Source organism: Dermacentor andersoni, chromosome 11, assembly GCF_023375885.2.
Source record: "Dermacentor andersoni chromosome 11, qqDerAnde1_hic_scaffold, whole genome shotgun sequence".
NCBI lineage: Eukaryota > Metazoa > Arthropoda > Arachnida > Ixodida > Ixodidae > Dermacentor > Dermacentor andersoni.
Genome location: NC_092824.1, coordinates 6467237 through 6487892, shown reverse-complemented (window position 1 = coordinate 6487892; position 20656 = coordinate 6467237). Strand labels below are relative to the sequence as shown.

General features: G+C 50.3%; 1 protein-coding gene across 1 annotated transcript in view; it reads left to right on the top strand.

Annotated features, from left to right (window-relative positions):
• Positions 1 to 349: 349 nt before the first annotated feature.
• LOC140214171 (uncharacterized) overlaps positions 350 to 20656 on the top strand; it is a 39432-nt gene continuing 19125 nt past the window's right edge. The window contains exons 1-2 of the mRNA XM_072285532.1: positions 350 to 460; positions 8043 to 8150. Of these exons, the coding sequence (XP_072141633.1) occupies positions 350 to 460; positions 8043 to 8150 (219 nt within the window). The remainder of the gene's footprint in view (positions 461 to 8042; positions 8151 to 20656) is intronic.

The window sequence follows — 20656 nt, the reverse complement described above, 5'->3', positions numbered from 1 at the left end:
TAAAGGTTGATCTTCAGGACATTAAATAAAGTTCATCATACCATACGAAGCCTCCTTCGCTTAACGTAGTCGCGCGATGCCTACGGCGACTCCTATCCTTAAGCTGTTTGCGGGTGCCCCGCCCCTCAACGGAGGGCCTGACGAGGTATAGCCTAGTCCTCAGGCGCCTTCCCAACAGCAAAAGAATGGGTGCCTCTGCAGTAGTCGTTTGCGGAGTGTTGCGGTACGACAGGAGGAAGTCTGCGAGCTCCGACGGTAATTACAGTCAGCCAGCCCTTGCGTACTAGGCCTAAGCTCGTAATTTGGTCCCCTACCAGGAAGTCTGCCTGTTACCGCGAGTGCCCAAGCCATGGCGGACCCAGGCCCTGCACAGGCGACTCTTTTGACTCCTCGATCTCCCGTGAGCTGCCACGGCAACGTCTACGAGGATGCAGAAAACTGGCTCGAGGAGTACGAGCGCGTATCCAAGTATAATGAGCGGCATTCTGAACAGAAGCTATCCCCTGTGTATTTCTCTCTTGAAGACGGAACCCGCACATGGTTCGCAAATGGCGAGCGAATCTGGCCAAGCTGGGATGAGTTCCGCCGCCAGTTTCTCCACACGTTTGCAGCACCGAAAGGCGAGACCACGCGCAGCGTCTTCTCGAATCACGGATTCAAAAGCAGAATGAAAGTGTTGCCGTGTTCGCTGAGGACATGGCTTGGCTTTGTCGTCGTGCAGACCCCGATATGCCCGAGGCAAAAAAAAAAAAACCTCAGCCACCTCATGCGCGCGTAGAGGGGCAGCTGTTTGCTGGTCTTGTGCGGAACCCGTCGACGAGTGTCAATGAATTTATTAAAGAATCGATAGCCATAGAGCGCGCGTTACACCTACCAGTATGATCACCTGACCAGCAATGGAGCGGCAAGCGCCACTGCAGTGATGGTCACAGAAGAGGGTTCCTTGCGCCGGCTGATACGCGAAATTGTTCAGGAATAAAGTAAGAAGGTCACTATCACGCCAAAATAATGCACAGCTGCGTCGGTGGCTGAAGTTGTGCGCCAAGAAATAAAGCAAGCGTTAGTACCTCCCGAGCCAAATTCCCAGACGTGGCCGCCTAGCTACGCAGATGTTGTCCGTCGACCGCCACCTCCGATGCCGACGCCGCAGTATCACCAGCAGTCAGCACCGACATCACCTCGGTACCATAGGGAACAACTGACGTGGCCACTGCTTCGCACAACCGACATTTGGCGCGCAGCTGACTACAGGCCCTTGTGCTTCCACTTCGGGAAGCGGGCCACTTCTTCCGTCATTGCCCTTACCGCGTCGTAAGGTACCAAGCATTTCCATCCGCTGCTTCTCGTCGTGCTTTTGACGACAGCTGAGCGAACATCGACGCGAATTTGACGAGCTGGCAAGCCCATTCTCCTGGTTACCGGTCGCGCTCCCCTTCTCCAGGACATCGTTTTCCAGCTACAGGGTGCCGTTCCAGCGACGTGGACCGAGGGGGATCTTCCAGCCCACGCCGATTAACCTGAAGGCCGCGGCCTCAGGAGGGAAGGTTGCCACACGTCGAAGTGCCAGAAATCCCCCATTGCCGTCGAACGAGAAGCCGATACAGCCGGATGATCTGACGACAGACGACATTGTTAGCGCCGATGTTACTGTATCAATTGACAGTCACGACGGGACGGCGTTATTAGACTCTGGCGCGGATTTTTCGATCGTAATTGAAAAACTGGCGGACAGACTTCGCAATGTGAAAACGCAATGGTCAGGGCCGTACATTAGAGATGCTGAAGGCCAGCTACTGACACCGACTGGCAAGTGTACTGCAAGGGTCAACGTAGGGGATTCGTCATTCGTCGCAAATTTTGTTATTCTCCCCGACTGCTGCAAAGACATAATCTTAGGTATGGACTTCTTATGCGAGTACGGCGCAGTCATCAACATAGCAGGTCTGCTAACCTTTTCTGTGGACGAACGTTTTAGTACTACAACGCAAGTCTTTCCGCATCATAGAGGATGTTACCGTACCACTGTTATTTGCCGTCTTGTTTACGTCAGGTGCTGCACAAAGTACGATAGGGAAGGTATTGCCGAACAGGTAATTGCACTTTTGCTCACTCAAGGTGTTGCCACATCCAGAAGTCTCGTGAAAGTAATGCATGGGCAAACAGAACTACTGCTGACAAACTTCAGCAAGCAACAACACATTGCAAAAGGCGCAGCAGTTGCTTACCTCGAAGAGATGGCGGAATTCGGCGAATGCTTCGCATTGTAACAAGGAGCTCAAGACGCTTCGGCACCCTTACCTGTTCTTGACGTGAGCGCGAGCTTATCACCAGCGGAAAGGCAGCGCCTTGTGGACTTGTTTCATTAGTTTCGCTATTGCTTCTCGTTGACATCCAGAGTTGGTCAAAGGCCATTGACGAAACACCAGATTATCACGGAGGATACAGCGAGGCCAATCCAACAAAACCCGTGCCGTGTAGCCTCAAAAGAACGCGAAACGATTCGAAAGCAAGTGAATAACATGCTCGACGATGACATTATGCAACCATCAAAAAGCCCGTGGGCATCGCAGATAGTGATGGTCAAAAAGAAAGACAGCAGGCTACGTTTTTGTGTCGACTACGTAAGCTTAACCGGGTGACAAAGAAAGGCGTATACCCATTACCGGTATCAACGATTCTCTCGACAGGCTGGGGCATGCCTGCTACTTCTCGTCGATGGACCTCAAAAGTGGCTATTGGCAAATCGAGGTTAACGACAGAGACCGAGAAAAGACTGCTTTCGTAACGTCTCATGGGCTTTACCAATCCAAGGTCCTGCCTTTCGGTTTATGCTCAGCTATACCAGATTTTCAGCGACTCATGGGTATGCCTCTGTCAGGCCTCGACATCATAGTTATTTTCAGAAACGGTCGAGGAACACCTTAGACGGCTGCTGGCGGTTCTACAGACGATACGGTCCGCCGGCTTAAAACGCAAAGCAGAAAAGTGTCACTTTGAGTTCGAGGAACTCCCGTTCTTAAGTAATGTTGTGAGTTATCAAGGCGTCCGCCCTGACCGCGACAAGATCACGGCCGTCGCAGTTTTCAACGCCAACGTACAGGAAAGCAGTGAGGCATTTCCTAGGTCTCTGCTCGTATTACCGAAGACTTATTGCCAATTTTTCACCTATAGCTTCACCGTTAACGCGCCCTACAAGAAAAGACGTTGCCTTCGTGTGGGGTGAAAAAGAACAAGCAGCGTTTAATGACCTCAGACAGCGCCTGCAAACACCTACGGTACTGTTCTCACTTCGACGAGGACGCCCCTACCATGATTCATGCGGACGCTAGCAATGTAGGTCTAAGCCCTGTGCTCGTGCAGTGGCAAGACTCTACCGAAAGAGTCATTGCATACGCAAGCAGGACTCTCTCACGTGTTGAGTCTAATTACTCAACCACAGAAAAGGAATGCCTTGCGGCGGTATGGGCAGTTATGAAGTTTCGCTCACATCTCTAGGGCCGTTCCTACAGCGTTGTCAGCGATCATTACTCACTTTCCTTACTGACGAACTTGAAGGAACCGTCCGGTCGACTAGCGCATTGGAGCCTAAGGCTCCAAGAATTCCACATGACAGTGGTGTACTAGTCCGGACCACAGCGAAATGATTCCGCTTATTGATATTTTAGAAGGCCGGATTACAAGCACTCCCAAACCATTTGCAAGAAGCTTGCCACCATTCTGCTTCTGTTACGATGTTCTCTACAAGAAGAACTTCTCTGCAAGCGGAAGCAGCCGCCTACTTGCCGTCCCAACGTTTCTCCGTCATGAGGTCTTCCAAGCCTGCCACGATGAACCGACATCTGGCCACCTCGGCTTCACGCGAATACTGGCCCGAGTCAAAGAGAAAGATTATTGGCCAAGGATTGCCACCTTTGTGAAACATTACGTGCGCATGTGCCTCGATTGTCAACGACGCAAACCACCCCATATGAAACCCTCTGGGCTACTTCAGCCAGTCCAAGTACCCACGACCCCATTTGCCCAAATCGGTATGGACCTTCTTGGACCATTCTTGACTTCCGATACTAGTAATAGGTGGGTAATAGTTGCCACCGATTAACCTGACACGCTATGCAGGAACCGACGCCCTTCCAAACGGCACCGCAGTCGAAGCAGTGCGATTCTTTATTGAAAACGTGGTTCTGAGGCACGGTGCGCCAACGGTGATAACGGACAGAGGGACTGCCATTACGACTACACTCCTAAAGACAGTGCTTAGCCCCAGCGGCACGGCTTGCCGAAAGGCAACAGCATATCACCCGCAAACGAATGGCCTAACCGAACGCTTGAGCAAGACTATCGCCGACATGCTGAGTATGTACGTAGACGTGGAACACAAACATTGGAATGTCATTCTACTGTACATCACATTCGCTTGCGACACCACTCAACAGGAGACAACGAGAAAGACGCCATTTAGCCTTCTTAATGGCCACGAAGTGACGACGATGCTCGATGCGATGTTGCCACATGACTGCGGTCATGCAGGCCCGGACACTGAAGCTTTCGCTCAACGGGCTGAAGAAGCGAGACAACTCGCCCGCGTCAGAATCACCCGACAACAGGACTACGACGCTAGACGCTACGATCTCCGGCACCAATACATCGCATATCAGCCAGGACGCGAAGCCTGGGTTTGGAGTCCCATCCGTCATCGAGGGCTTTCAGAAAAGCTCCTGAGGCGGTACTTCGGTCCGTACAAGGTTGTACGGTGCCTCAGCGACTTTAACTATGAGGTTATCCCTGACAGTCCTACTTCCTCCAGGGCGAGGCAGCGTCCACCAGAAGTTATGCACATTGTGCGCACGAAGCCCTAGTGTTCGGAATGAAGTGCCCACACCTTGTCTGACACATCTTCCTGCCGCTAGGTGAGCATCGGCACAATGCTCTTTCTGGAGAAAGGCAAATGTCACATCCAGTATGCGACGCGTAGAGAAAGACGAAGCTCTTGCGCATTGCAGAAGAAAAGACGAGGTCCCTGCGCGATTGTTTGTCAGTTTGCCTGCAAGTAAAGTGTCCTGCTCTGTTTTCTCAGTTCCTGCTGCTTGTGAATCGTGACAATACCAACTTGCGAAATGTACAAGTGGGCCAACCATCTACAACCCTTATCACGTTTCTTAATTGGCTCAGAAGGCCCGTCTTATTAGGCCTTTCTTCTAGCGCACTTCTAAATCGTGCTACTGTAAAGCTACGCTCCATCCGCGCAGGTGGCCGTATTTATGTGACATACCTTTATATAATAAGACCCAGCGTGATTAGAATAAATCTCCAAATCTGACAAATAAAAAGATCTTCACAAAAAATTGTGCGAACCATTCAAAACAAGTCGCAATAAAATTTACACTGATGCTTTTTATCTTCAGCCTACATCTCCGTGCTACTAAATAAAATGAAAACACGGACGCTTTCTTTTCTCGAGTGTTCAGCTGTGGACGTTTTCACAAAAGTATATATTAACTAAAAAAAAAACGTCGTACCACGAGAAGAAGAGACCAAGGATGCCCCCTGTCTAACAAAATCTCGTAAAACTTAAACGTTCCGAAAATTTGATATCGTCGAAGAAATGAAAGCTCATGAACTCAATCTACAAAACATACGTCCAAAGAAGCACTGCTGCCAAGTAAAACACAACTCGTTAGGAACTCCCGCACAAGCATAACTTATACACTTGTGCATCTCGCGCGTGAACTTACAAACTATATGAGACACTCACCCCGCTTTCTTTACAGTTCTATACATGTCATCATGTAAACTTTCCACTTGAAATTGTGGATCTGAGCTGAGCGGAAAAGGCTAGCAATCTAACAAAATATTGTGGTATTACTTACCCTTGTGAAATGCTCAGCGTGCAACTAATCTCCTACAAACTGAGTACAAAAGAGCAAAACAATTGGCGAGCCGTCTTCCAGATTTCCTTATCCTCGGTCCTCAAACTCATTCTTTCAGACGAGCTCGAGAGGGTCGCGCATTCCAGGGTTTTGGTAGGAACTCGAAGAAGGCAAAAGCCGCTAATTTGCCTGACGCACCTGGTTCACGTGGAATGTTCACGTGGAATACCACTTTTAAAAAAATTAAATTATGGGGTTTTACGTGCCAAAACCACTTTCTGATTATGAGGCACGCCGTAGTGGGGGACTCTGGAAATTTCGACCACCTGGGGTTCTTTAACGTGCACCTAAATCTAAGTACACGGGTGTTTTCGCATTTCGCCCCCATCGAAATGCGGCCGCCGTGGCCGGGATTCGATCCCGCGACCTTGTGCTCAGCAGCCTAACACCATAGCCACTGGAATACCACTTTTGGAAAAGCATATTTCGTGGAATAATTTCAGGCGAAGCATACTTCGGCGCTGTTCCAATAATTCCCATTTTAATGTTTGCTTTGAAAGTGTGCTAAATTCTCTATTTCTAACATGTTTCCCTACTACGTACCGGGCAGCCAGATTCTGCACTCTTTCTAGTTTTCCCTTGTCAATCAAAGTCGGGGGCTCCCACACCGTGCATGCATATTCTAATACAGAACGCACATTTGATTTGCACAACAGTTCTTTTACAGCCTGAGGAAAGTTGCGAGTATTCCGACACAGGAACACTAGTGATCGACAAGCGTTAGCAACAGCATAGTCCACCTGTCGATGCCAACATAACGATGGCGTGAAGCACGCGTTTAAGTACTTGTACTCTGTAACCAGTGAAAGAGTAATACCGTTTATAGCGTAAGAGAAATGCCTTTTTTTTAGGAAACGTCGTACACGCTGTTTTACCTAAGTTGAGCTCGACTTCCCATTTTTCGCACCATGTTTGTATTTTGGTTAAGTGACTCTGAATTCCAAGACAATAATTTTCGCAGTTATCTTACTATACAGTACACAATCACCTGCAAACATTCTCATACGCAACGTTGCGCCTTCATTGATATCATTTATATAAAGCGAAATAAGTAAGGGCCCCAATATGAATCCCTGAGGGACCCTCGACATCGCCACAACAATGCTCAACTCTTTACCATTCACAAGAACATACTGCCGTCTTGACCTTAAGTACTCGGAAACCTAATTTATGATTTGAACATTAATGTCATAACGTGAAAGTTCTTGTAACAATAAATCGTGAAGGACCAAATTGAAGGCTTTTTTAAACTCCAGGAAAATACCATCAACACCTGTGCGATTATCCAGTGCCTTAGCAACCTCATTAGAAAACTCTAACTGCGTGACAGTTGAGAAGCCCCTGCGGAAACCTTGTTGGTGCGGCTTTAACTGAAAATGGTCATTAATGTGTTTTATTAAGGCAGTGTATAGGATGTGCTCAAGTATTTTACCACAGACACTGGTCAACGAAACAGGTCTATAACTTGAGACAACGCTTCGAGGCCATGATTTGTGAGTTGGTACTACAGATGCTATTTTCCAATCCTTAGGCAGGGAATATTGTTGGAGCGATTTTTCGAAAAACTCTTTTAAATACCTGGATAATATATGCGCGCAATGTTTTAATAAAGCATTCGGCAAACAGCCCGGCCCAGCAGCTTTCGAAGTGCTTAGGCCCTGCAGTAAGGCCTCCATTCTATTACAACTAAAACAATATCTTACATGCCAGGCCCTTCCCCTACTAATGGCCACTCCCCTCGGTCTATCCGTGTTCGTACCGGCAAAAACACCGATTTAAAATAAGAATTAAAGCACTTGACCTTTCCGTTATCTTCATAAACGGTAGAATATCCTACAACAAGGGCAGGTATTGAGACTGTATTCTTTTGGTACCTTTTAGCGTATTTCCATATCTCCTTAGGATGTTGCTTAATTTTACTTTGAAAAGAATCAAAGTAAACCGATTTTGCGATTGCTATCGCATTTTTCACGGCATTTGTTTTTTCTTCAGTTTATCAAGCTTTGCTGCTGTCGGAGTGCGATTAAACGTCCTGTAAACCTTATTTTTCTTTTGCCTCAGGATGCGCAGTTGCTTTGTAAACCATGGTCTGCTCCTATTTTTCCTTTTGGTTAGCCACCACGATGGGACGTGACGGTTGCCAAGTTCCAGAATTTTCTCTTTAAAGGTCGACCAAAGCTGCGCTACAGAGCAACATTCAGCAAGTGTCTCAAAAACAACAAGGTACGCCTCAAGGACGCGGTTAAGTTCAGCAATATTCGGTTTTTTATAATTATAGACACGGCGATTGCTGATAGAGTTAGTTATTACGTTTTCTAAATTCATTTCACAAATAACCGCGTTGTGGTCGCTAATTCCCGGTATAATTCGTGTGGACTGCACTAGATTTAGTTCATTTGTAAAAAACAGACCTTCAACATGGTTTGCTCTAGTGCGTTCGAATACTGTCTCAGTGTGTGCAAACAAATTGACTATATTTATCAATTCAACATTTATTCCACTCGTTATTCCAGGGAATGAGGGCTGTTGGCTCCAAATTATATCGGGAAGGTTAAAATCACCAGCTACAGTAATGTAATCTGTTTTAACAGTTTCAATCTTGCGGAATATCCTTGCAGTACATCTACAGAAACTAGAAGGGGTAGGTATAAAGAACACACAGATGAGGATTTACCGTTTCGAAGTCTCAGTTTGCACTATACCACCTCACAGGAATCGTTCTGGCTATCAATTTCACACAATAAAATAATTTGGTGCACTAAGATGAACACTCCCCCTCCATGATTATTCCTATCTTTTCGGCAGCATGTAAAGCGTTCGGGGAAAACTTCCGTGCTAGCAACATTTTCGTGTAGCCAGGACTCGGTACCTATAACTACTGATGGCCGTGTAGTATTTACAAGGCTATTAAAATCGTCTATTTTATTTTTCGAGCTCCGAAAGTTTACAAGTAAGGAGATGATAGCAGATGTACTTCTGGTACGTCAATTGCTTAGCATGACTTGCTTGACTGTGTCATCATATATGTATTTCACCTTGTCTAAATAAAGAGCGTCGTGCTTTAAGTTCACCTTCATGTCATCACTTCTTCGCGATTTAGCAATGCGTACTTCCTCCGAAAAATCTTCAGATAGGCTCATGTCAGTCCCTTGTAACTTCTTGGTGTTTAGCAAAATATCCTTTTTTCTTTACACGACGCAAAGTTGGCAATTAGTGGTTGATTTTTACCTGGCCTAAACTTCCCGACCCTGTGCGCCCTTTGTATAGTCTTTGGCGGAATATTAAGCTTACTTCTACATATGTCTACAACCTGCTGCTCCAACATTGGCCAGGATTCACCGCTCTTGCGTGCTGGCACATCGCCCGACTCACCCGACTCCTGCATGCCTTCTGGAACACCATAAAAGATAAGGTTGCAGCGCCTACTGCGGTTATCGAGTTCATCAACTTTCGTCAGAAGGGTCTGTATGCTCTGTTTCTGATCATCACATGTTACTTTGCACTCTGTTACAACTAGTTCTAGGTCTGTAAGAGCAGCGACTCGGGTTTATAACTAGGAAATACGATCGGTGGGGTCCTCAATAATGGCCATTTGAGCTGCCTTATTTGTCTCGATGTTGTCGTGCTTAGCCTTGATAACCTCTTGCCCCTCCAAGATCATTTGCAGCGTTGGTACATCAGGTCCTGGATTTAACTCTACATTGCCACACAACAAGAGCAGTAAAAAATAAAACCTGAAACACCTCATCAAACGAAAGCGACACTGCCTGCAAGATCTGCGCACGGAGTGTCACTTGACATATTCGTACAACACTTGGGGTGGAACCGGCAAAATGAGAACAGACTTTTTTTCACTGGACATGACATGACAAGAACTTTATTTGAGTCCTGAGGGACTGAGATCTTGGGGAGCTAAAACCGAAGGCTCCCGAAGATCAAGTCGGTGGCGCCACCCACGATGGGACCGGGAGATGAAGTTCCGCCGCGCTGTCGTGGGCCCTCTGGACAGCCTGGAGTTGCATGTGGAGATCGCTGCTCTTGAGCGATTCCTGCCATTGTTCTTTCGTGATGGGTGAAGAGGCGTTAAGGGCTGGGCACAGCCAGAGCATGTGTTCAAAAGAGCATGAGTCATGACCACATTTGGGGCACGACTGTGAGTGGGCAGGATCTATCCTGTTAAGAGACCGAGGAGAGGGATACGAACGGGTTTGCAGAAGTCTGAGTGTGCTAGCCTGAGGTTTGTTCAATTTAGGGTGAGGGGGTGGAAATGTCCTCCTGCCCAGTCGATAATGGGAAACAATTTAATGGAAAGTACATAATGGATCTTTGTGGATGTTGACCTCGTTACGAGCCTGGCTACCCGCGACAGCGCGGTACGTGAAATCACGCGCTCTCCGGTGGGCCTGCTCGTTAGGATTACATCCAAGCGGGTTAACTGAGCTATCTAGATGGGCTGGGAACCACGAGATGTGGTATCCTTCGCTGCTCGCCCTAGTCTTTTGAAGTGCTTTAAGCAAAATACTGTTCGCCTGTTCAGATACGATAGCGGACGAGAAGGATCTAACCGCCGTGCGCGAGTCCGAGAAGATGATAGCGGGAACTTTTCAGCTGTGAAAAGCCAGAGCGATCGCCGCTTTCTCCGCCACATGGGCAAACTTCGTATAAACAGAGGCTGCATTGACCAGGTTGCCTGCCGCGTCTACCACCGAGACAGCGAACTTATCCCCACTGTCATATCTGGCAGCATCGACAAAGAGGGCATCTAGTTTCTTCTGATTTATCTTTTTAAGGATGGACTTGGCTCTCGCCAATCTCCTACCCTCGTTATGCACTGGGTGGATGTTTCGCGGAACGGGCTCAACCATGATGCGATTTCTGGCTTCCCGGATCAAGCTAACTTTGGTCGCCGGTTCATGTCTTGGTTGTATTCCCGCTTCTTCTAAGATCTTGATCCCTGGCTTAGTGGATGAAAGTCTCATTATTTGACCCGCTGTGTGAGCTTCTATTAGCTCATCGATGGTGTTATGGAGTCCTAGCTCCAGCAGCTTCTCAGTGCTTGTGGACTGCGGAAGGCCGAGCACGCGTTTGAGGCCGGTTCTGATTAGGGAGTCGAGCTTGGCCTTTTCCGCTTTACCCCAATTAAGGTACGGTGCGATGTAGATAACATGACTCAGGAAGAATGCTTGATAGGCTCTGAGCAAAATGTCCTCTTTGAGACCGCCTCTTCGATTTGAGACGCGGGCTACAAGTCTTAGGACATTACTAGCCTGTCCAGTGAGCCTGTTGAGGGCCGTCGAGTTACAGCCCTTGGCATTAATGAGGAGACCTAGAATTTTCACCGAGTCCATCCTCGGTATAGGATGCCCATTTTTAGCTCGAATTTCTATCGGCAGAGTTTCCAGAGGCGCAAGGTTTCTGTCCCCCTGTCTGGACTGGCGGTATAACAATAGCTCTGATTTAGCGGGGGAGAGTTCAAGGCCCGTGTTTGAAAGAAAGTCTTCAGTAGTCTCCAACGCGCTCTGTAACGAGTGTTCCAGCATGGCTAGCGATCCGCCCGGTGCCGAGATCGTGATATCATCCGCATAAATGGCGTGACCAACGTTTGGGATTGCAGCGAGGCGAGTGGAGAGCTTGTGCATGGCTATATTAAAGAAGAGTGGGGACAGGACCGAGCCCTGCGGGGTGCTGCAGGTGCCTAGTTCGTAGGGTCCTCCTGTGACCATGCCTAATCGGAGGTGTGCCTTGCGATCCACGAGGAAAGATCTGGTGTAATCATGAAACCGCTGGCCCAGGTTGAGAGACGAAATCTCCGTCAGTATGTGTTTATGCGTCACCCTGTCGAAGGCCTTGGAGAGGTCCAGTGCAAGGATCCCTCTCACGTCGCGAGTAGGGTTATCAAAGATTGCTTTCTTAAGCAAAAGCATAGCGTCCTGTGTGGACAACGCCTGTCTAAAGCCAGTTAAGTTGTGTCTAAAGAGCTCCTTGTTTTCAATATGTTCGGTTATCCTGTTATGTATCGCGTGCTCCGCAACCTTGGCGATGCATGATGTAAGGGAAAGAGGCCGTAGATTATTTATATGTGGGGGTTTTCCTGGTTTGGGTATGAGTACCACTTTTGCGGTACGCCATTCTATCGGTACCTGTCCACTTTTCCATACCTCATTTATTACTGGGTGTCGATTTACCAACCTGCGTAAACAGTAGAAAATTCGTTAAGGGCTGCGCCATTGCGTCGCCGGTTCCACGCCACAACTGGATATTGCCGTGCTGCCGCCGCCTTCCTTTTGTAGGCCGTAGTCACAGATTGCTGTCGCTGGATCGCGCCACGGTTGGTGGACTGGCAGCGGGAATCGGTCGAAATCAGCTGCTGAAAATTCGTGAAGGGCTGCGCCATCGCGTCGCCGGATCCACGCCCCAACTGGATACTGCCGCCGCCCTCCTTTCGTAGGCCGCAGTCGCAGATTTCTGTCGCTGCATCGCACCACCTCGACCGTCGTTCTACCTTCATGACGTCAAGAACTGCTTCATTCGTTTTGGCGGATATGGTGGAAATGTCCAACTCTTCCCAAATTAGGAGGTTCTGCATTTTGAATTTCTCCATTGGGAACATCGCCGCTGCCTCTGCTTTTTGGTTTCTTTCAATGATGGTTTGCCAAGCCTCATCAGCTTCCTCGACCATCACATCTTCTGCCTTCATGACGTCCAGAACTGCTTCTTTAATTTTTGCGGAGCCCGCGGATATGCCCAAGTCTTCGCAAATTAGAAGGAGGTCCTGCATTTTGAATTTCTCCATAGCGAGCTTGCTTGCCTTGAAAATAGTCTTCCTTGAAACTGAAATTCACCATTTAAAGAACGTAAATTTGCAAAACATTTCCCGCCAGAAAACACAAACCTGCTCTCCTAGCATATGCTTACTTGTACTAGAGAGAGCTCTGGCGACATAAAGAGCAAATATTAGGCAATAGCTAGCCCGTTCTTATCGCTACCATCAGGAGATTGCAGAATTTATCAGCGCTCCTTCCTTACAAAATAATTTTCCTGGCCTCACCGGCCTCCTGCCAACTCATCTCCGCATTCCGTAAAGGCTCTAATTGTTTCATTTTGCCTTTCGCAGGGCGAACCGATATGCCAATCTGCTCAAGACATTTGAGGAGTTTTTGTTCTTCGCATTTATCCAGTTTACCGTGCACCCTGTGTTGGTTCCCCACTAGTAATTTAGCGTACGATACACTATATTTTTGGTCTACGAGACAAAATCTCTAACAACACCGAACGGCATTATCGACTGCCTGCGCTAATTAGTCTGGCGAGAAAAGAAGCAAACATGTAGCACTCACAACACCGAAGTAGCCAACGCCGACTGATACCATGAGCTGCCACTCACTTTTGTGAAGTCGGAGATCCGTGCCGCCACGAAGTGCTATTGATGGTATTGATGGTGCCTGGTGCCGGAAGAAACAAAGGTCCCGAGTGACGTTTAAGAGATGAGGAAAAGGCTCATATTCAAATGTACGTGATTGAGTTTTACAAACACGGCTCGAACTGTCGGAGCACACTACATTCGAAAGTATTTGCATGTCAGAGCCTCTCTCTCTCACAGCAGTGCAGATCCGCTTTTTATGCCGTTTATTTCCTTCTTTCATTTGTCGAGGGTATTCACTCGCCAATCCCAAATGCCGAACCGTTCACATTATATCCCGGCCCCAACGTCATAACATTTTGCCTAACCCTCACCCTTTTGCCGGCTCTCTTGTCTCCGACGTTGCACAATACGAGGCAAACTCATGGCAAACTGTGAACCTGGCACCGACGCGCTACCACGGGAGTCCTTGACAGTGGCTATTTCATTAATTAGTGGCTTCTTCGTGATGGTCAACCTGTGAGGATCAGGAGACTGGCCTTCCCGGTAGTTGGAGGGAGACGTTGTCGTCTTGAAATTGGCTGTCATTGTTTAAGATAAAATGTCATTGTTTAGCGTCACTGTCTGCGCTACGTCCAGTCGTAGTCCGGGCTGGCATTCGTCTCACCTGTAAGTTCTGGGCGTTCGAAATGCCGAAGATATTGAACATGAATGCTTGTCCGTAAGACTGAGGTGAAGCTGATTTATTCGCCTTGAGTAAACGACGAAGCGTGAACTCGAGCACTCGAGGCAGCTGCATGTCTCCCAGTGAAGCATGCTTTGTTCCGAGGGATCGCAAGGCACAAGAGCGCCTGTACCACTATGGTCATGAACTTCTCCCACACTCCATACCGAACCATGGTGATATGTGAACCGTGGTAATTTGAATATCTAGCTTGGATGCTTATTATTTTATAGCTAGAACTAGGTTTTACTCTATGTCATATCTTGCTTTAGTTGCATGTGTTTGAAGTATTATAAAGCGTCTGTCTTTGTTTATGCGCGACAGAGAGCATACGCATCGCCTTTATTGTCCAAACCTGTTTGTACTGAACAAGTTGAAGAACCTGGCTACGGCAGAAATACCTGCACTGGGACAACAAGCCGTTTTCCTACATTGCCCTGTTATCCACTTATTTAAGAAATAGCTCTTGCCTCACGAGCACTAATCCACAGAGCTCTATTAGTTACGAGGTGACTAAAGTGGAGTTACACGAGCATTTGTTTAGTTACAAGGTTCCTATAGAGGAGTTCCACAAGCATTTGTTCAGACTCCTTAACCCTTCTGTTAATCTATATAGTGATGACTTAAACCTATTGAACTGTGTCGACAGCGTTACTTGCTTATTAAATGCTGGGGTTTTGCATTCCGAAACGACGATCTGATTACAGGTCTGCAGTAGTGGAGGAACCTGGGATAGTTCTGACTCCCTGGGGTTCTTTACCATATGCACGCAAAGGTAAGTACATACTTGCATAGATACTTTATTATACATTTCCTAAATATGCACACAATGACACGAGAGTTTTCAGTTTCGTGCCAATCAAAATGCGGCCTCCATGAGTAATATTGAACCCGCGACATCTACCTCAGCAGCGCAGCGCCATAACCACTGGGCTATCGAGTAGGGTGCGGACAGTGCTCGCAACGCTATTGATCTCTACGAATTTATTTCCAAGTGTTTATGAAAGTGATCTCTGTTGTGTGTGCCGAAAGGAAAGAGCCACTGCAGCTTACATCCTTTGGGGCTGTGCTAAGAATCCGCACGAAGCGGCAACGATAACAATGATCCCGGCGCGGCTCGAGGCCGCAACGAGGTGCTATGACCAAGATGTCCAAACCCAGGCCGTCCAGCAGATCTCGGTGGCCCTCGAAAGGCAACGACCGAGCGAAACCGGAGGGAGGCTGCCACCCCAAAAGAGGGACAGGCGCGGTCGACCAAAGGGAATAGTGCGGCCGCGGCCGAAGTAGAGGCGCCACACGCCGCGAAGACGTCATGGCCGCGTCACGGTAACACCTCCCTAACAGGGGAAGGCTAACCGTTCTGCAGGCATTCACAACAAAGTTTCTTCACTCACTCACTCACTCTCAATGTTGTGCACAGAACCCCAATAAGCTACTCTTAAATGCTTTCGATACTATGGCACATGTTAATTGCTCAAAAGAGACCATGTGAAATTTTTGTATATGCTTTGTGATGCTACGACGGATAGGATGGGCGAAGTCAAAGACTTTGGTGCTTACTAGAACCTCACGCGTTAGATATTGTCACGTGGTAGTGACGGTGAATATCAGAATAAAAGGCCACTGAAAGCATAACGATAGCCACGAACACAGTCGGTGATCGTCGAAAATCTTATCGGCCGGTCAAGCGCGTCGGCTTTTATACATGAGTCATCGAAGTTTCCAGAGTAATCGCTGGTGCCCACGCGTCTTCCTAAAAGTACTACACTAATCTCGTCGCGCATACATTTAATCAGGTTACACACGCTTCGGTGACAACAGACAACAGATCAAACTATCGATAACATTCCAGTCAGTACGAATCATGCAGTCTTCCGCTGTGGGATAACTTTAGGTTCTTAGTGAGTGAAATTTAGTCGCCGCGGAAAGGATAAATAAGTACACGTCTCAACGCCCCCCTCTTAAAACGTATCGTCCCGATGCTGCAAACACCAGCGCAAGAAACTGAAGCACATGTGGTGAAGAACAATAACAAAAAAGAAAAAAGTCCCAGAGCTGCTAGCGCTCGCAGGTGGGCGTAAGGCACACAACGGAGACTATTTCAGGCCGTCAGCGGGCGGCTGCTGTGACTGCAAAATGTCCTTTGGCACGACCTCATAGTCCACTACGCCAATACGTCGCATGATCTTCTAAGGTCCGAAATAGCGTCGCAGAATTTTCGCGCTAAGTCCTCGCCGTTCTACTGGCGTTCCAACCCAAACACGGTCGCCGGGCTGTTACTCGACGTAGCGTCGTGGAAGATTGTAGTGTCGGCTGTCGGTCCTCTGCTGGTTCTTGATGCGCAGGCGGGCGAGCTGGTGGGCTTCTTCGTCGCGCTGCAGACCTTCGTCGGTCTTACAATCGTCGCTGACATTACAATCATGTCAGCGAGAGTCTTGTTCTGCCGCTCCGTAAGGCCATTCGTCCGCGGGTTGTAGGCAGTTGTCCTGCTGTGGCTTGTCTGGCTGTATTGCAAAATCCCTTGGGTGAGCTCTGCAATGAAGGCCGTTCCTCTGTCAGTGATCAGGACTTCTGGGGCACCAGGTCGAACAAGGATGTTCTCGACGCAGAATTTAGCAACTTGAGCCGCACTATCTTTATAAAGAGCTTTCGTTTCAGCGTATCGGGTAACGTAGCCCGTGGCCATGACGATCCACTTATTTACAGATATGGACGTCGGAAAGGGTATCAGCAAATACTTCCGGATCTGCTGAAATTGTTAGCAAGGAAGATCAATCGGCTGTAGCAATTCCGCTGGCCTTGTTCGTGGTGTCTTGCATCGCGAACAGCCTCGGCATGTTTTGACGCAACGGTTGACGGCGGCGTTTGGGCGCGGCCAGTAAAATCTTTCGTGTAGCCTCGATAGTGTCTGGGAAAGTCCAAAGGGTGAAGCATCACTTTCAGCGCCTACAAGGATCATCGTGTAGGGTATCGAATACTTCAGGACGCAGTGCTGACGGAACAAGTTGGCGCAGACTGGTGAGAAGTCCTTTACGAGTACGTCATTTGGCAGAAAAAACTAACACAAACCCCACCAAAATGCCCTAGGGATAACATCAGGGTTGCCTTCCAAATACTCGACGAGGCTTTTTGGCTCCGGCTCTGCTTGTCACTGTTCAGCGAGGTCTTCCACGCCTATTGTTGCTAGGAATGTGTCGTAATCGTTGTCGTCTTGACGCGGCGTGTCAATGGCCCCCATTGACCCACCGCCGCAAGACGACGACGACAGACGTGACAGGCAGTCGGCATCAGAGTGCATCCATCCCTATTTATAGATGACGTTTATGTCAAATTCCAGGAGTCTGAGACTCCGTCATGTGAGGCGTCCTAAAGGGTCTCTTTAAGTTTGCCAGCCAACACAAGCAATGGTGGTTGCTTGCGGCTTTGAAGGGCCCTGCCATAGAGCTAATAGCGGAATTTCGTGGTGGGCCAGGCCAGGCCAGGTATGATGGCAAGGTATTCCTTTACCGTCCTGGAATAATGGGCTTCCATTTTCCGCAGCGACCGACTAGCGTAAGCAATGATCCTTTCAAATCTGTCATTCCTTTGTACTAGGACGCTGCCGAGAACTGGGCCCGTCGGTGGGGATTTCAGTGTAGGCGTCTTCGTCGAAGTGGGCGGACGCTGGTCTTAACTGGAGGTGCTCTTTAAGTTCTTGAAAGGCTTCGGCTTGCGGCGCTTTCCACTTGAAATCAACGTCTTATTTCGTGAGAGAGGTTAGTGTCTCGGCGATGCGCGAAAAGTTCGTCACGAAACGCCTGCAATAGACACGAAAGCCAAGGAATCTGCGCACTCCCTTCTCGTCGGTGGTCTCTGGTAAGTCAGTGATTTCAGATGTCTTCTGCAGATCAGGGCGGACTCTAAATTTGCTCATGACGTGGCCCAAGAAGACAAGCTCACGGAAGTGGAGCGGCGCTTTCGGGCTCCAGCGTGAGCACTGATGACTTGATGGCCTCTAGCACTGCTCCATGCCGCCCAAGGTGGTCGTCGAAATTCCCGGCGAAGACGACGACGTCATGTAAGTGGACGAGACAGATCTGCAACTTCAACCATGCTAACACCGTGTCCATCACACGCTAGAACGTTGCAGGCGCCGAGGAGCACAGTCCGGATGGCATGACCTTGAACTCATAGAGGCGGTCTGTCGTAATGAAAGCGGGGTTTTCGCGATCCCTCTCGTCGAATTCTATTTGCCAATCTTGAGTTCCATCGACGAGAAGTATTTAGCGTAGCAGAGCCGATCTAATACGTCGCCTATCCGTTGGAGGGGGTGCACGTCCTTCGCGATCTTGTTCAGTCGGCGATAATCGACGCAGAAACGCAAGACTACAGGAGATGCCCGCGGGCTTTTCGACGGCTGGATGATGTCGTAGCACAGCATTGAATCGATTCCATGCCCAATAGCTTCACGTTCTCATGTTGAAACTTGGTAAGGGCTCTGGCGGAGTGGTCGAGCACACTCTTCGGCTATTCCGCGATGCTTTGCTATTAGTGTTTGTCGAATCCTCGATGACGTCGAAAAGTATTCTTTGTATCGTTGGAGAAGACTTTTGAGCTGCTGCTGCTGCTGCTGCTGCTGCTGCTGCTGCTGCTGCTGCTGCTGCTGCTGCTGCTGCTGCTGCTGCTGCTGCTGCTGCTGCTGCTGCTGCTGCTGCTGCTGCTGCTGCTGCTGCTGCTGCTGCTGCTGCTGCTGCTGCTGCTGCTGCTGCTGCTGCTGCTGCTGCTGCTGCTGCTGCTGCTGCTGCTGCTGCTGCTGCTGCTGCTGCTGCTGCTGCTGCTGCTGCTGCTGCTGCTGCTGCTGCTGCTGCTGCTGCTGCTGCTGCTGCTGCTGCTGCTGCTGCTGCTGCTGCTGCTGCTGCTGCTGCTGCTGCTGCTGCTGCTGCTGCTGCTGCTGCTGCTGCTGCTGCTGCTGCTGCTGCTGCTGCTGCTGCTGCTGCTGCTGCTGCTGCTGCTGCTGCTGCTGCTGCTGCTGCTGCTGCTGCTGCTGCTGCTGCTGCTGCTGCTGCTGCTGCTGCTGCTGCTGCTGCTGCTGCTGCTGCTGCTGCTGCTGCTGCTGCTGCTGCTGCTGCTGCTGCTGCTGCTGCTGCTGCTGCTGCTGCTGCTGCTGCTGCTGCTGCTGCTGCTGCTGCTGCTGCTGCTGCTGCTGCTGCTGCTGCTGCTGCTGCTGCTGCTGCTGCTGCTGCTGCTGCTGCTGCTGCTGCTGCTGCTGCTGCTGCTGCTGCTGCTGCTGCTGCTGCTGCTGCTGCTGCTGCTGCTGCTGCTGCTGCTGCTGCTGCTGCTGCTGCTGCTGCTGCTGCTGCTGCTGCTGCTGCTGCTGCTGCTGCTGCTGCTGCTGCTGCTGCTGCTGCTGCTGCTGCTGCTGCTGCTGCTGCTGCTGCTGCTGCTGCTGCTGCTGCTGCTGCTGCTGCTGCTGCTGCTGCTGCTGCTGCTGCTGCTGCTGCTGCTGCTGCTGCTGCTGCTGCTGCTGCTGCTGCTGCTGCTGCTGCTGCTGCTGCTGCTGCTGCTGCTGCTGCTGCTGCTGCTGCTGCTGCTGCTGCTGCTGCTGCTGCTGCTGCTGCTGCTGCTGCTGCTGCTGCTGCTGCTGCTGCTGCTGCTGCTGCTGCTGCTGCTGCTGCTGCTGCTGCTGCTGCTGCTGCTGCTGCTGCTGCTGCTGCTGCTGCTGCTGCTGCTGCTGCTGCTGCTGCTGCTGCTGCTGCTGCTGCTGCTGCTGCTGCTGCTGCTGCTGCTGCTGCTGCTGCTGCTGCTGCTGCTGCTGCTGCTGCTGCTGCTGCTGCTGCTGCTGCTGCTGCTGCTGCTGCTGCTGCTGCTGCTGCTGCTGCTGCTGCTGCTGCTGCTGCTGCTGCTGCTGCTGCTGCTGCTGCTGCTGCTGCTGCTGCTGCTGCTGCTGCTGCTGCTGCTGCTGCTGCTGCTGCTGCTGCTGCTGCTGCTGCTGCTGCTGCTGCTGCTGCTGCTGCTGCTGCTGCTGCTGCTGCTGCTGCTGCTGCTGCTGCTGCTGCTGCTGCTGCTGCTGCTGCTGCTGCTGCTGCTGCTGCTGCTGCTGCTGCTGCTGCTGCTGCTGCTGCTGCTGCTGCTGCTGCTGCTGCTGCTGCTGCTGCTGCTGCTGCTGCTGCTGCTGCTGCTGCTGCTGCTGCTGCTGCTGCTGCTGCTGCTGCTGCTGCTGCTGCTGCTGCTGCTGCTGCTGCTGCTGCTGCTGCTGCTGCTGCTGCTGCTGCTGCTGCTGCTGCTGCTGCTGCTGCTGCTGCTGCTGCTGCTGCTGCTGCTGCTGCTGCTGCTGCTGCTGCTGCTGCTGCTGCTGCTGCTGCTGCTGCTGCTGCTGCTGCTGCTGCTGCTGCTGCTGCTGCTGCTGCTGCTGCTGCTGCTGCTGCTGCTGCTGCTGCTGCTGCTGCTGCTGCTGCTGCTGCTGCTGCTGCTGCTGCTGCTGCTGCTGCTGCTGCTGCTGCTGCTGCTGCTGCTGCTGCTGCTGCTGCTGCTGCTGCTGCTGCTGCTGCTGCTGCTGCTGCTGCTGCTGCTGCTGCTGCTGCTGCTGCTGCTGCTGCTGCTGCTGCTGCTGCTGCTGCTGCTGCTGCTGCTGCTGCTGCTGCTGCTGCTGCTGCTGCTGCTGCTGCT